This window comes from Ylistrum balloti, unplaced genomic scaffold, assembly GCF_031769215.1.
Source record: "Ylistrum balloti isolate Yb309-2 unplaced genomic scaffold, AGI_CSIRO_Ybal_v1 Utg370862, whole genome shotgun sequence".
In the NCBI taxonomy this organism is placed as follows: domain Eukaryota; kingdom Metazoa; phylum Mollusca; class Bivalvia; order Pectinida; family Pectinidae; genus Ylistrum; species Ylistrum balloti.
This window is the reverse complement of record NW_026782493.1, coordinates 113,381-126,300: the sequence shown is the minus strand read 5'-3', so window position 1 is coordinate 126,300 and position 12,920 is coordinate 113,381. Positions and strand designations below refer to the sequence as shown.

Sequence of the window (12,920 nt, the reverse complement as noted above, 5' to 3'; positions counted from 1 at the left end):
GGCTGGTGGGATTAAGGTAACATTACTCCGGCTACTGGGATTAAGGTAACTTTACATTGGCTGCTGGGATTAAGGTAATTTTACACTGGCTGCTGGGATTAATGTAACTACTCTGGCAGTTGGGATTAAGGTAACCTTACAACTAATCATTCCTGAACAAGTGGCCAGGAGTAAAGATAACATACCAGATCATTTTGATAAAAAATCCTAGAAATGCAATGTTGGTTAGTACATCTGGTGTGTTAGTGCTTTGAATTGTCTCGTGTTGACTGTTCTGTCTCTTATTATGTCAAGTGTTAATATGTAAATACAAAGCTTTGATATTTTAAGATGATTTATTGTGAATTTCTCCCTTGAGAAAACTTTCTTTGTTACCTACATTATCATTACTGAGCACCATTTTCTCTGGAATGTTGACAACTTTATGTGAATGAACACGTATGCTAATTATTCCAAAGGGAGTTAACTCCAATGGACCCACATTTTTGGAATCAACATAAAATCCTTGATCTCAGTCATGTGTCCATGGACTCTACCTCTTACAATATTTGTTAAATGTTCATCATGAATATTTCAATTCATAATTCAACTTTAACACACTTTTTGCTTGACATGTTAACTATGATCATGCCAGAAAACGTTGGAAAGACAGAAGATATGTTTTTGTCTTCTACAAATACATAAGGTAGCTAGTTTCTACACGCTGATGACACAGTCTGACTAAGAATCCTACGCACATTTTGATTGGTCTAAAAAAGAACCAATCACAGAGACTGTCACTGATGCTGAGTCTGTTGTTGTAACTGTTGGGCACCATCTGGTCCAGCTGTTGTTGGTGTCCTGTAAAAGATTGAATTCAATAATTATGTCCTGCTGTACACAACAAGAGACCAAGAGGGCCTGTATCATTCAAATGGATATTTTAGTCAATATTGCAAAACTTTACATTCTTTAGAAGGAAAACAAGCCAACCACCAGATACAGCTTCAAATTCCCTAGGGGTGGGGACAGAGATCAGTTGTTGATCTCTTGATGTCCAGCAATGCTATTAGGTTATGGGATGATAATCAAATCTTCAAAGATATAATCTTTAATAGAGTGGAACCAGGTCCCAGGACAAATTATCAGTTATGATCATATTCATCTCCTGATGCTCAGCAATGCTATTGTTATTCAGTGGGGATCACAACTGTTTCAAATTAAAGATCAAAATGAATTGTTGACAGTGCACAGTAGACAATATCCTGCAATTCATGAAAAAGTAGATAGATTTTAAAGAAATTCACAGATTTTCCCTACTGAGCCTGACCTCTCTGGCCCCAGGGGCCAAGACCCACCATTTACACAAAACTGATTTTTCTATGCATGCTTCAGACCAAATTTGGACGATATCCTATATTTGGGCCTTACGCCTCTGGCACCACGGGCCAGGCGAGCTAAATAAACCTTCTTACAGATTTGTTTTGGCTGAAATTTAGAGTGGTGATGTCAAGGACATAGTGATGAATAAAAGGAACCACATAATACCAGGAAAGATTAAATTTTCATCCAAATAGAGCTTAATACATTATGCATGTACCAAAAGCTGTCAACTTTGAAAACAATTTCTCTAGTAATAATTAATTCTGTTTTCATGATATCATAGCTTAGAAAAGACAAAATTACCTATTTACAAGATAACAGTACATCTTCTCAGTAAAAAAACTTACGTTGTAGGACTCGTCTTCGGTTTAGGCATCTTCTCTAGTATTCCAGCAATATCCTTTTTCTCATCGTAATTTTTCCATAAATCATATAAAGCAAGAATCTGCCTTGAAATTTCCAAGATCTGAAGAAAATCAAGAACCTATATTTAATAAACTGAAATAAAATACATATACTTGTCAGCTAATGATAATATTCGCAACCAATCACAATATTTTCACAACAGTAAAAAAAAATCCTTGCTTTCAGCATCAGCTTGTGTCAAACATATTAAGAGATTGTGTTTAACATATTAAGAGATTGTGTTTAACATATTAAGAGATTGTGTTTAACATATTAAGAGATTGTGTTTAACATATTAAGAGATTGTGTTTAACATATTAAGAGATTGTGTCTTGCATATCATCAATGTTTGATTATAACATATGATCAGTTTGTGTCCAACACATAATCAGTTTGTGTCTAACACATGATCAGTCTGTCTAACACATCATCAGTCTGTCTAACACATCATCAGTTTGTCTAACACATCATCAGTCTGTCTAACACATCATCAGCTTGTGTTTAACACATCATCAGTCTGCCTAACACATCATCAGTCTGCCTAACACATCATCAGTCTGTCTAACACATCATCAGTCTGTGTCTAACACATCATCAGTCTGTGTCTAACACATCATCAGTCTGTCTAACACATCATCAGTTTGTGTTTAATACATCATCAGTCTGTCTTACACATCATCAGTTTGTGTTTAATACATCATCAATTTGTGTCTAACAAATCATCAGTTTCTGTCTAACACATCACCAGTCTGTCTTACACATCATCAGTTTGTATTTAACACATCATCAGTTTGTCTAACACATCATCAGTTTGTGTCTAACACATCTTCAGTTTGTGTCTAACACATCATCAGTCTGTCTAACACATCATCAGTTTGTGTTTAATACATCATCAGTTTGTGTCTAACACATCATCAGTTTGTGTCTGACACATCTTCAGTTTGTGTCTAACACATCATCAGTTTGTGTCTGACACATCATCAGTTTGTCTAACACATCATCAGTTTGTGTCTAACACATTATCAGTTTGTGTTTCATAAATCATCCTTTTTGTGTCTAACTTTTGAACAGTTAATGCTTCATCAGTTTATGCCTACCTTGTCCATATCAACATTACATTCAGCGAGCCATTGTTTGAGGTCCACTTTCTGTATCACGCAGGCGATATGCAAACATGCTGTAAAACCAACCATAATGTTTGTTATAAATGTAAGCCTCTAGATATATCTCATCTAATAATTATTGTAATACACTGACATATTAGTGAAAGATTTATAAACACCAGTCTAAAACTGCAGTAAATCAGTTTAGCATTCACAATTTTATATGAGGATGTTGATGATCCACTTATGTTGTTAATGAGCAACATAATATGACATAACTATAAAGTCACAATTGGGTGGTACTTACCAAGAGCAACAAGGTATGGGGCGTAATTCAGGCATACGTCAGTTCTCAAGCTGTCATTTACAATTCGCCTGTAAAGGATTGTTATAGTTATAATTATTATCTAATTTCATTAGATCATATTTAACATGTAAATAGGAATAATACACAAAAGTAATTTTATAAATTTTATAATTTTAATATAAAATTTTATAAAGAAAATTAGTTTGAAATACGAATGTATAGTAAGAAATGTGTAAGTACACTGTTCCTAGGTTGTGATAAGGAAGGCGATCAGATGTTGGTTTACACATGGTCAGCAGTCTATATAAATACTAGTCAGTATAGATAGGGCCATGTGAATTAGGTGGTGGGAGTGGCAGTGCTCACCTACGTGTTTTTGCCTTATGTAACACTTGTTTGTTCAATCAGATCTAATATCTAGCTAAATATGGTCTTCCCGTCTGATCTCTATCTGTTATTAAGTATAAAAGAAAGTCCTACCATGGGTAGAGTTGTCTCCCTTTATACATACCCCTGTATGTATACACTTATCAAACTACACTGGTACAAGATAACTGGACTTTATTACTACAAATCTACATAGAAGTATCACCCTTCCTTTATTGGTGTTTGGATCAAGGAGTCTTTGACTAATTGTTTATTAGGGTGAGATCCAGATATCATCAATGAATCCATCGCAATCATACCTGCTCACTAGATTTTTGTTGGTGAAAGCACTGTGCCACACAAGTTTTAGAATTTCCATGGGGTAAAAAACTTCAAATTAACATGGTTATCAGGTATTTAGATATAACTAAATAACTTATCAAGTCAGTGGGTATTAATATTATAACTAAATAACTTATCAAGTCAGTGGGTATTTACATTATAACTAAATAACTTATCAAGTCAGTGGGTATTTACATTATAACTAAATAACTTATCAAGTCAGTGGGTATTTACATTATAACTAAATAACTTATCAAGTCAGTGGGTATTTACATTATAACTAAATAACTTATCAAGTCAGTGGGTATTTACATTATAACTAAATAACTTATCAAGTCAGTGGGTATTTACATTATAACTAAATAACTTATCAAGTCAGTGGGTATTTACATTATAACTAAATAACTTATCAAGTCAGTGGGTATAAGATATTTACATTATAACTAAATAACTTACCAAGCCAGTGGGTATAATGTATCTTCATGACCAATGTCGGAGAAATATTCTGTCAGAGGTCGGTAGGGATGATATAACACTAAACAGCAGTCCTTCAACGTAAAAAAAATAATTGATAAAACATTTCTTTGAAACCTGTACAAAAGAAGAGTGGATTACAATTTCTCAAGATCTGTACCAGTTGTAGTTATCTTCCTAATTTAAGTCTGAAATGGTTCTGTTAGAGTTGGTAAATTGAAAACTGAAAAGTATTTACCAAAGTATTTAGCAATGGTTTTTCCACCACAGTCCAGCAAAAATAATAAACTCTATGAGAGTACTAAGAAAATTCTATGAGGGTACTAAGAAAATTCTCTGAGTGTACAAAGAAACTCTATATGAGGGTACAAAGAAAATTCTATGAGGGTACAAAGATAACTCTATGAGGGTACTTAGATAACTCTGTGAGGGTAATAATAAAACTCTATGAGGGTACTAAGAAAATTCTATGAGGGTACTAAGAAAACTCTATGAGGGTACTAAGAAAAGTCTTTGAGGGTACTCAGAAAATTCTATGAGGGTACTAAGAAAAGTCTTTGAGGGTACTAAGAAAATTCTTTGAGGGTACTCAGAAAACTCTATGAGGGTACTAAGAAAATTCTTTGAGGGTACTCAGAAAACTCTATGAGGGTACTAAGAAAATTCTATGAGGGTACTAAGAAAATTCTATGAGGGTACTAAGAAAATTCTATGAGGGTACTAAGAAAATTCTATAAGGGTACTAAGAAAATTCTATGAGAATACTAAGCAAAACTATATGAGGGTACTAAGATAACTCTTTGAGGGTACTCAGAAAACTCTATGAGGGTACTAAGAAAATTCTATGAGGATACTAAGAAAATTCTATGAGGTACTAAGAAAATTCTATGAGGGTACTGAGAAAACTCTATGAGGGTACTAAGAAAAGTCTTTGAGGGTACTGAGAAAACTATGAGGGTAGTAAGAAAACTCTATGAGGATACTAAGAAAACTCTATGATGGTACAAAGAAAACTCTATGAGGGTACTAAGAAAACTCTATGATGGTACAAAGAAAACTCTATGATGGTACAAAGAAAACTCTATGAGGGTACTAAAAAAATTCTAGGAGGGTACTGAGAAAACTATGAGTGTAGTAAGAAAATTCTATGAGGATACTAAGAAAATTCTATGAGTACTAAGAAAATTCTATGAGGGTACTAAGAAAATTCTATAAGGGTACTAAGAAAACTCTATGAGGGTACTAAGAAAATTCTATAAGGGTACTAAGAAAATTCTATGAGGGTACTAAGAAAACTCTATGAGGGTACTAAGAAAACTCTTTGAGGGTACTAAGATAACTCTGTGAGGTTACTAAGATAACTCTATGAGGGTACTAAGAAAATTCTATGAGGGTACTGAGAAAACTCTATGAGGGTACTAAGAAAACTCTTTGAGGGTACTAAGAAAACTCTATGAGGGTACTAAGATAACTCTGTGAGGGTAATAATAAAACTCTATGAGGGTACTAAGAAAACTCTATGAGGGTACTAAGATAACTCTGTGAGGGTAATAATAAAACTCTATGAGGGTACTAAGAAAACTCTATGAGGGTACTAAGATAACTCTGTGAGGGTAATAATAAAACTCTATGAGGGTACTAAGATAACTCTGCGAGGGTAAGTAAAACTGACAAGATCACGAAAATTTGTTGTGCATTATGTTCAAAGTTTAAAGAAAACAACGACTGTGATGAAGACAGTAGTGAGTCTGCAGACACTAGTGATATTTACCATCATTTCCAGGAGGAAGAACTCACATTCCAATACACTGTTAATTCTGTATGGGTACTCCTGGGGGTACGCATGGGAAAATTTGTTCTTCACTGAAAGTAATCATCTTTGTCAGATTAATGAAATATTCATATTAATCTTGCAACTAGATATGTAAAATGAGGAGTACAATGAAACGAGGATTTAGTGTTATGTGGTCAGTGTTATGTGGTCAGTGTAATGTCGTCAGTGTAATGTGGTCAGTGTAATGTGGTCAGTGTTATGTGGTCAGTGTAATGTGGTCAGTGTTATGTGGTCAGTACAATGTGGTCAGTGTTATGTGGTCAGTGTTATGTGGTCAGTATAATGTGGTCAGTGTTATGTGGTCAGTGTTATGTGGTCAGTATAATGTGGTCAGTGTTATGTGGTCAGTGTTATGTGGTCAGTGTTATGTGGTCAGTATAATGTGGTCAGTGTTATGTGGTCAGTATAATGTGGTCAGTGTTATGTGGTCAGTGTTATGTGGTCAGTATAATGTGAGGTGTCATGTTATTGTGTCCAAGATATAACATTATCAGATGATGTCATCCATCAAATACATGGTACTTACCCACTGTCTGACACGTAGTGATGAGCCTGCTATTCGAGATAACACCAAACTCCTGTAGAAGAAAAAAGTATTTTTAGTAACAGATAGTCTCATAATAATAAAAAAATACCCCTGATTTTTTGTTAAATTCCCCATAATTCAGGACGTATTTGTATCCTTTTACATAGAAATTTTTGCACAAAAAAAAATTTCCAACAAAAATCTTAAAGTATTCTAGCGACAATGGTAGCCATAGAACCCTGTGAATGTGTGTGTAGGTGGAAGTGAGTTTCGGATCTGTTGAGGTGTCTCGTAAAGAACAATGCCCATTAGTAGCATTTACTTTTTTTATTTAACTGAATACATCTGTGAAACAGAGGATTCTATTACACACAGTAACTTACTAATGGTGGCAAAAAAAAAAAAAAAAACTTACTGATGGCGGCCATTAGACAATGATCTATACATTGGCCTCATTCTACTTACTTCTACTTTTGAGGCAAGAAATATACAGGTGGGAGCCATAAGCCATGGATCAATACATTTTAGAGAATTCCTGAAAATAAAAAACTGACGTTTTAATGAAATGAATAAATGCAATACAATTTTCGTAAAAAACCATTCACACTAACGCTTTCACATTTGTCATTTTTGGAAGGGTCATGACATTTAATGTATCATTATATCTGATGGAATAACCTCATTTTTGGAAGGGTCATGACATTTAATGTATCATTATATCCGATGGAATAACCTCATTTTTGGAAGGGTCATTACATTTAATGTATCATTATATCTGATGGAATAACCTCATTTTTGGAAGGGTCATGACATTTAATGTATCATTATATCTGATGGAATAACCTCATTGGGAAACAGATTTTGCTCGTGTAATTATCTGGAGGAAATACACGAGTGATCCAACAAGGCATCAATTATTGTAAGATCTGCATTAATTCTGCACATTTTTGACTTTTTCTTTTCTTTTGAGTACATTTCATTCCATAATCACTTTTGCTATATCAACAATAAATCTGAACATTTCCCTTCAAATTTAAAAACACCAATATTTGGAAATCTCCTCGGCATTCTCAAAATAGCCCAATGGCCATACTGTCTTATAATTATTCTTAAACTAACAGTTGTAACTTAGTCCACTCACAGTTATAAATTTGTCCCCTAATATGTCATGAAAAACAGAAAGACTTGTTGTTATCTGAAATTTGGTTTTGTTTTTCTCAACTATTGTCCATTTTACCACTAATGCTATCAGAATTTTTAGGGTAGAGAAACAACCATTATGAACATATTTTGGTAAGCAGCAGAATATCATTTCTAAACTGAAAGATTAAATATATCCCAGGCATAAATTTCAAAATTATGTCTACTTAATGCTATTTTCCAATCTCCTTTTTCAAACAATGGATACCAATGAATAAATACAAATTTAAACACCAAAATAATTTCCTTTCTCAAACCTGTTTAGTTTATAAGGAGAAAACATCATTGTTCAACAGACCTGGAGTAAAACCGTTTGAAGTAAACTGTTGCTGTGGCAATGACTTGTTGACGAAGCTTGAGCTGTTCTCCAAGAGACTGAATAACTAAAATAAAAATATTAATGTTTAAATTTGTGCAATTGAAAAATGATAAATCTACTTAAAGAAAAAAACAAATTGAAATACATTACATATATATCATGAATGAAACAGTATACTGTATCATGGCAATATTTTGCTATAACTGCAGTCTTTGAAAGAGAGTACAAATGTACACACCAAGTTTACAAAGAAAGTCTCAGAAAACGTATGTTTTATGCTTGTGTATATGAACATACATGTGCCAAATTAAATTCTTGTGAACTACCCAAATCATGACAACTGCAAAAATATTAGCCTCACTATGCAGCTTGGTTATAGTGTAGCTTGGTATCCTGTAGGTATAACTAGAGACTTTGGTTACACTCTATTTAGTAATACTGGCTTTGACAGTAAGGTGGACCAGCTGTGTTGATACAGATTGGTCCATCGCTCAGTAAACAGTGTACTAAGAGTAACTTAATGCATAATAGAAATTTGATTGATGCTGGAGAATTTTATCTGAAACCATTACTATCAATGTTTACATACAGTTTGCAAAAAATATGAGAATCTTTTGGTATTCTTCTTCGCTAAGAACTTTGAGATCCTGTTGTCGCTCACGGAGAAGATCCTGTTTGTCCAACAGCCACTGCTGACTGTAACATAACAATAAAACAATATTACCAACAGCCACTGCTGACTGTAACAGTATGATAAAAACAATATTACCAACAGCCACTGCTGACTGTAACAGTATGATAAAAACAATATTACCAACAGCCACTGCTGACTGTAACAGTATGATAAAAACAATATTACCAACAGCCACTGCTGACTGTAACAGTATGATAAAACAATATTACCAACAGCCACTGCTGACTGTAACCGTATGATAAAACAATATTACCAACAGCCACTGCTGACTGTAACAGTATGATAAAACAATATTACCAACAGCCACTGCTGACTGTAACCGTATGATAAAACAATATTACCAACAGCCACTGCTGACTGTAACCGTATGATCAAACAATATTACCAACAGCCACTGCTGACTGTAACAGTATGATAAAACAATATTACCAACAGCCAGTGCTGACTGTAACAGTATGATAAAACAATATTACCAACAGCCAGTGCTGACTGTAACAGTATGATAAAACAATATTACCAACAGCCACTGCTGACTGTAACCGTATGATAAAACAATATTACCAACAGCCACTGCTGACTGTAACAGTATGATGAAACAATATTACCAACAGCCACTGCTGACTGTAACAGTATGATGAAACAATATTACCAACAGCCACTGCTGACTGTAACAGTATGATAAAACAATATTACCAACAGCCAGTGCTGACTGTAACAGTATGATAAAACAATATTACCAACAGCCACTGCTGACTGTAACCGTATGATAAAACAATATTACCAACAGCCACTGCTGACTGTAACAGTATGATGAAACAATATTACCAACAGCCACTGCTGACTGTAACAGTATGATGAAACAATATTACCAACAGCCACTGCTGACTGTAACAGTATGATAAAACAATATTACCAACAGCCACTGCTGACTGTAACATAACAATAAAACAATATTCTCTTGCCTAGGCATGAAATACATGTGCAATCCAAATTTCTTTACACTTACTTTAATCTTTAAAAAGTAGGATAAAAGAAAAATCTAAACATTGAAAATGATATCTCACTTCAAGTTTTTTTTATTTTCCTTCAGGTCATTGAAAAAAATACAGCCATCAAAGTTGTGGGTGCCAGCAATACTTATTTCCCACAGTGGTCGGACTAAAGATTTTTCATCCTTTGAGACCACTCACTTTTGTATCAATGTGTGTAATGACTATGAAGAGAATAATATAAAATCATGTGTTACAGAAATGTCACATTATTCTTTGTATTTCACTTCAACAAATGTAGAATTACAAGTATTGTGTATCATGAAATGTAATGTTATTGTATGTATTTCAGGATTGTATAATTATCATATCAATTCCATGATTTAAGAAATGATTTAAAAATTTGATTTAAATTCATCTATAGTACAGTCTCTCAGGTAACAGATAACACAGACAAAAACACAGGTAAATGAACTCAGCGAGATATATGATTAGTATGAAACTTGACTAAAATTGGTTTCCCATTATCTTTATCACACAATATCTTTCTTTGTCTTAAAAAATGTGGGGCAAATCGGGAGCCTCCCATGGGTACAACTGTGAATAGGCCAGAGTTCTAACTTCATGGCTCAGTGAGCAGCTTACATCAGATAATTATCAATCACTGGGCCCTGTTTCTTATCCCTTCTATTATAGATACCTGTGTATATTGAGAAGTCATCACCATAATTCATGAATTCATGCACTTCATCGATAGCTTTAACCTTAATATTTTACATGTTAACAGGTACTAACCTCGTCTGTCAATACATGACTGGATGGTTGTATTGATGATACATGCACATGGATTTATAAGCCTATCACTTGATGTATTAAGACTAAACACAAAACAGACATTCTATATGTAGAATACAGTTAATATACTGAAGCGGAACTATACAGGGTCGATTGTCCGTGACCAGTTAGCTCAGTAGGTAGAGCATCAGTCTAGAGTTTGGAAAGTCTCGGGTTAGAACCTGGTATTGTAACAGAGGTCATTTTGCCATCTCAGTGCCTCCGCTAGGAATAGAACCCGGGACCCCTGGCTTACTAGTCTGACGCTCAACCAATTGAGCTAAAGAGAAGTTCTCTCTAGCCGAGTGGTATGTTGCGGCTAGTATTTTACCAGGGTTACATACTCCCCCTCCAGGAAATAACTCGTCCTCGAGTTTCCAGGGGTCAGAGCCATGCTGGTTGGGCATGGCTAAGTACTAATCCTGGGTCCCTACATGGGCGCCAATATAACATAGTTGGTATAAACAACAGCAGACCGTCTGATGCCCATTCATTTATTGAGATGCTTAATTCTATACTTAATCCTTGGCATGTGGTGCCTAGGACATTCCAGCCATAAATAAAAAATACTGAGTATATAGATATGGAGGGAATGTCTTTCCCTGCCGGTAATCAAAGCCTTTATGGTCAATTTGGCGGTAATCGAAAAAGAAAAAAGAATAGAAAAAGACCCTGCACGCATGTCCAGTACTGTCCGTCACCTGTCAAACCTGTTTTACTTACATACGTCACAAAAGCTCACTCTCCGGACATTCACGACCTACACATACAGTATACATAATAGGACATAACTTTCACAATACAAAGCACAATATGGGATACACCCCACATAGAAGTTACACAACGAGTACACCATGCATGCAATGTAACACACACCACAACATGGGATACTCCCGACGTAAATATGGCGCAATGTACAGTAAAAATACATAACGTATTAAAATAATTCAAATGGGTGCCACATAATGGCAGTGCATCTTTCCGCTCCTGTTACATTTGTTGCTGAAACTAAACCTTGTTTCAAGCAGTAGGTGAATGCTTAACATGGGGATACCCGAACCTGGGTTGTTAGATGTGATGTCTTTGGGAGCAAAGACTGAAAATAAGGAGTGTACTGGAACGGGACGAGGTCGATCATCTGCGACTAGGTAGCTCAAGAGGTAGAGCATCTGTCTAGAGTTCGGAAGGTCCCGGGTTCGAATTTTTCCGCTCCTGTTACAATACTATTAAACTAGAAGAAATAGGTGTCTGATTTCCGTGGGCTATGTGCCCACTGTTATCCACAGGTGCTAGCCTCGTCTGTCAATACACTCATTCACTAAAGCAGTGTAGTGACAGGCGAGTCTGTTAGTTACGATTTGGGTTTAGAAATAAAATATAAAATTACTGTTTCATAAACGGCATATGAGACATAATACATTAAGTCAATGGGACAAGTCTCGGGGACACAACTCAAAACGTTGATAAAATATCACTTAAAATCTGTTAATATGCAAGTAATGTTAGTGGAAATTAAAGAAATTGGTACCCAATATAAGGTTACATTGCTAGTGTTTTATTCAAAAGAATACTCACTAATGGGAACTATGCCAGAAACTTCCAGCCATTTTCAATCCTGGAAGGTACTAACTACACCTTGGTATATTTTAAAACACCATCTGTCCCCTGTTTAGTTCCTGATCCTTCTTTGTTTACCCGGCAAATTGGCTGTTCTTATCATGAGGATTGCCGGAAGTGAAGGGAAATTCTTATTGCACACATGCGCAGACATTTTCCGCCAAGTTAATCTTAAAATAGATTTGTAAACAGTTTCCACGTGTGAGGGGGAGACCACTGCAGAAAGACCTTTAAATCACACGTCCTGCGTTCGTTATATATCTATATGTCATACTGTCAGATCTTATTTCATGTAGATTGCCACATTTTTTTGTTTGAAAATAGATATACGACAGCTGCATTTCACAAGATTACTGTATATATCCTAGGCGCATTAATTTCGGACATCTTAACTAGAATAATTTCTCGCTCGCTACGTTGAATTGATGAACTGCCACCAAAGAAATACGTAAATGAGTTGAAATGTGTTCATACTGTAAGATTTATCAGAGATATATGTTATATATGTCTCTGGATTTATTTAAAAACTGATTGATGAAAGACCAGTA

At 34.9% G+C, this 12,920-nt stretch overlaps 1 protein-coding gene across 1 annotated transcript; it reads right to left on the bottom strand.

Moving 5' to 3' along the window:
• Window positions 1–322: 322 nt before the first annotated feature.
• LOC132559135 (cyclin-C-like) lies at window positions 323–12,474 on the bottom strand. Its single transcript, XM_060223742.1, has 11 exons — window positions 12,331–12,474; window positions 8,828–8,934; window positions 8,218–8,302; window positions 7,185–7,254; window positions 6,720–6,771; window positions 6,131–6,222; window positions 4,342–4,433; window positions 3,178–3,245; window positions 2,865–2,944; window positions 1,710–1,828; window positions 323–840 (listed from the first exon to the last, which is right to left on the bottom strand). Exons 1-11 carry the CDS (start codon window positions 12,360–12,362, stop codon window positions 777–779), a joined length of 861 nt encoding a protein of 286 aa, XP_060079725.1. The 5' UTR covers window positions 12,363–12,474; the 3' UTR covers window positions 323–776.
• Window positions 12,475–12,920: the final 446 nt, after the last annotated feature.

Coding starts and splice junctions, on each gene's coding strand:
- LOC132559135 (XM_060223742.1), bottom strand. CDS start 12,362: ATGGCTGGAAGTTTCTGGCATAGTTCCCATTA. Junction 6,223..6,719: donor CACTACGTGTCAGACAGTGG/GTAAGTACCATG, acceptor GATTACTTTCAG/TGAAGAACAAATTTTCCCAT. Junction 2,945..3,177: donor CCCATACCTTGTTGCTCTTG/GTAAGTACCACC, acceptor TTGGTTTTACAG/CATGTTTGCATATCGCCTGC.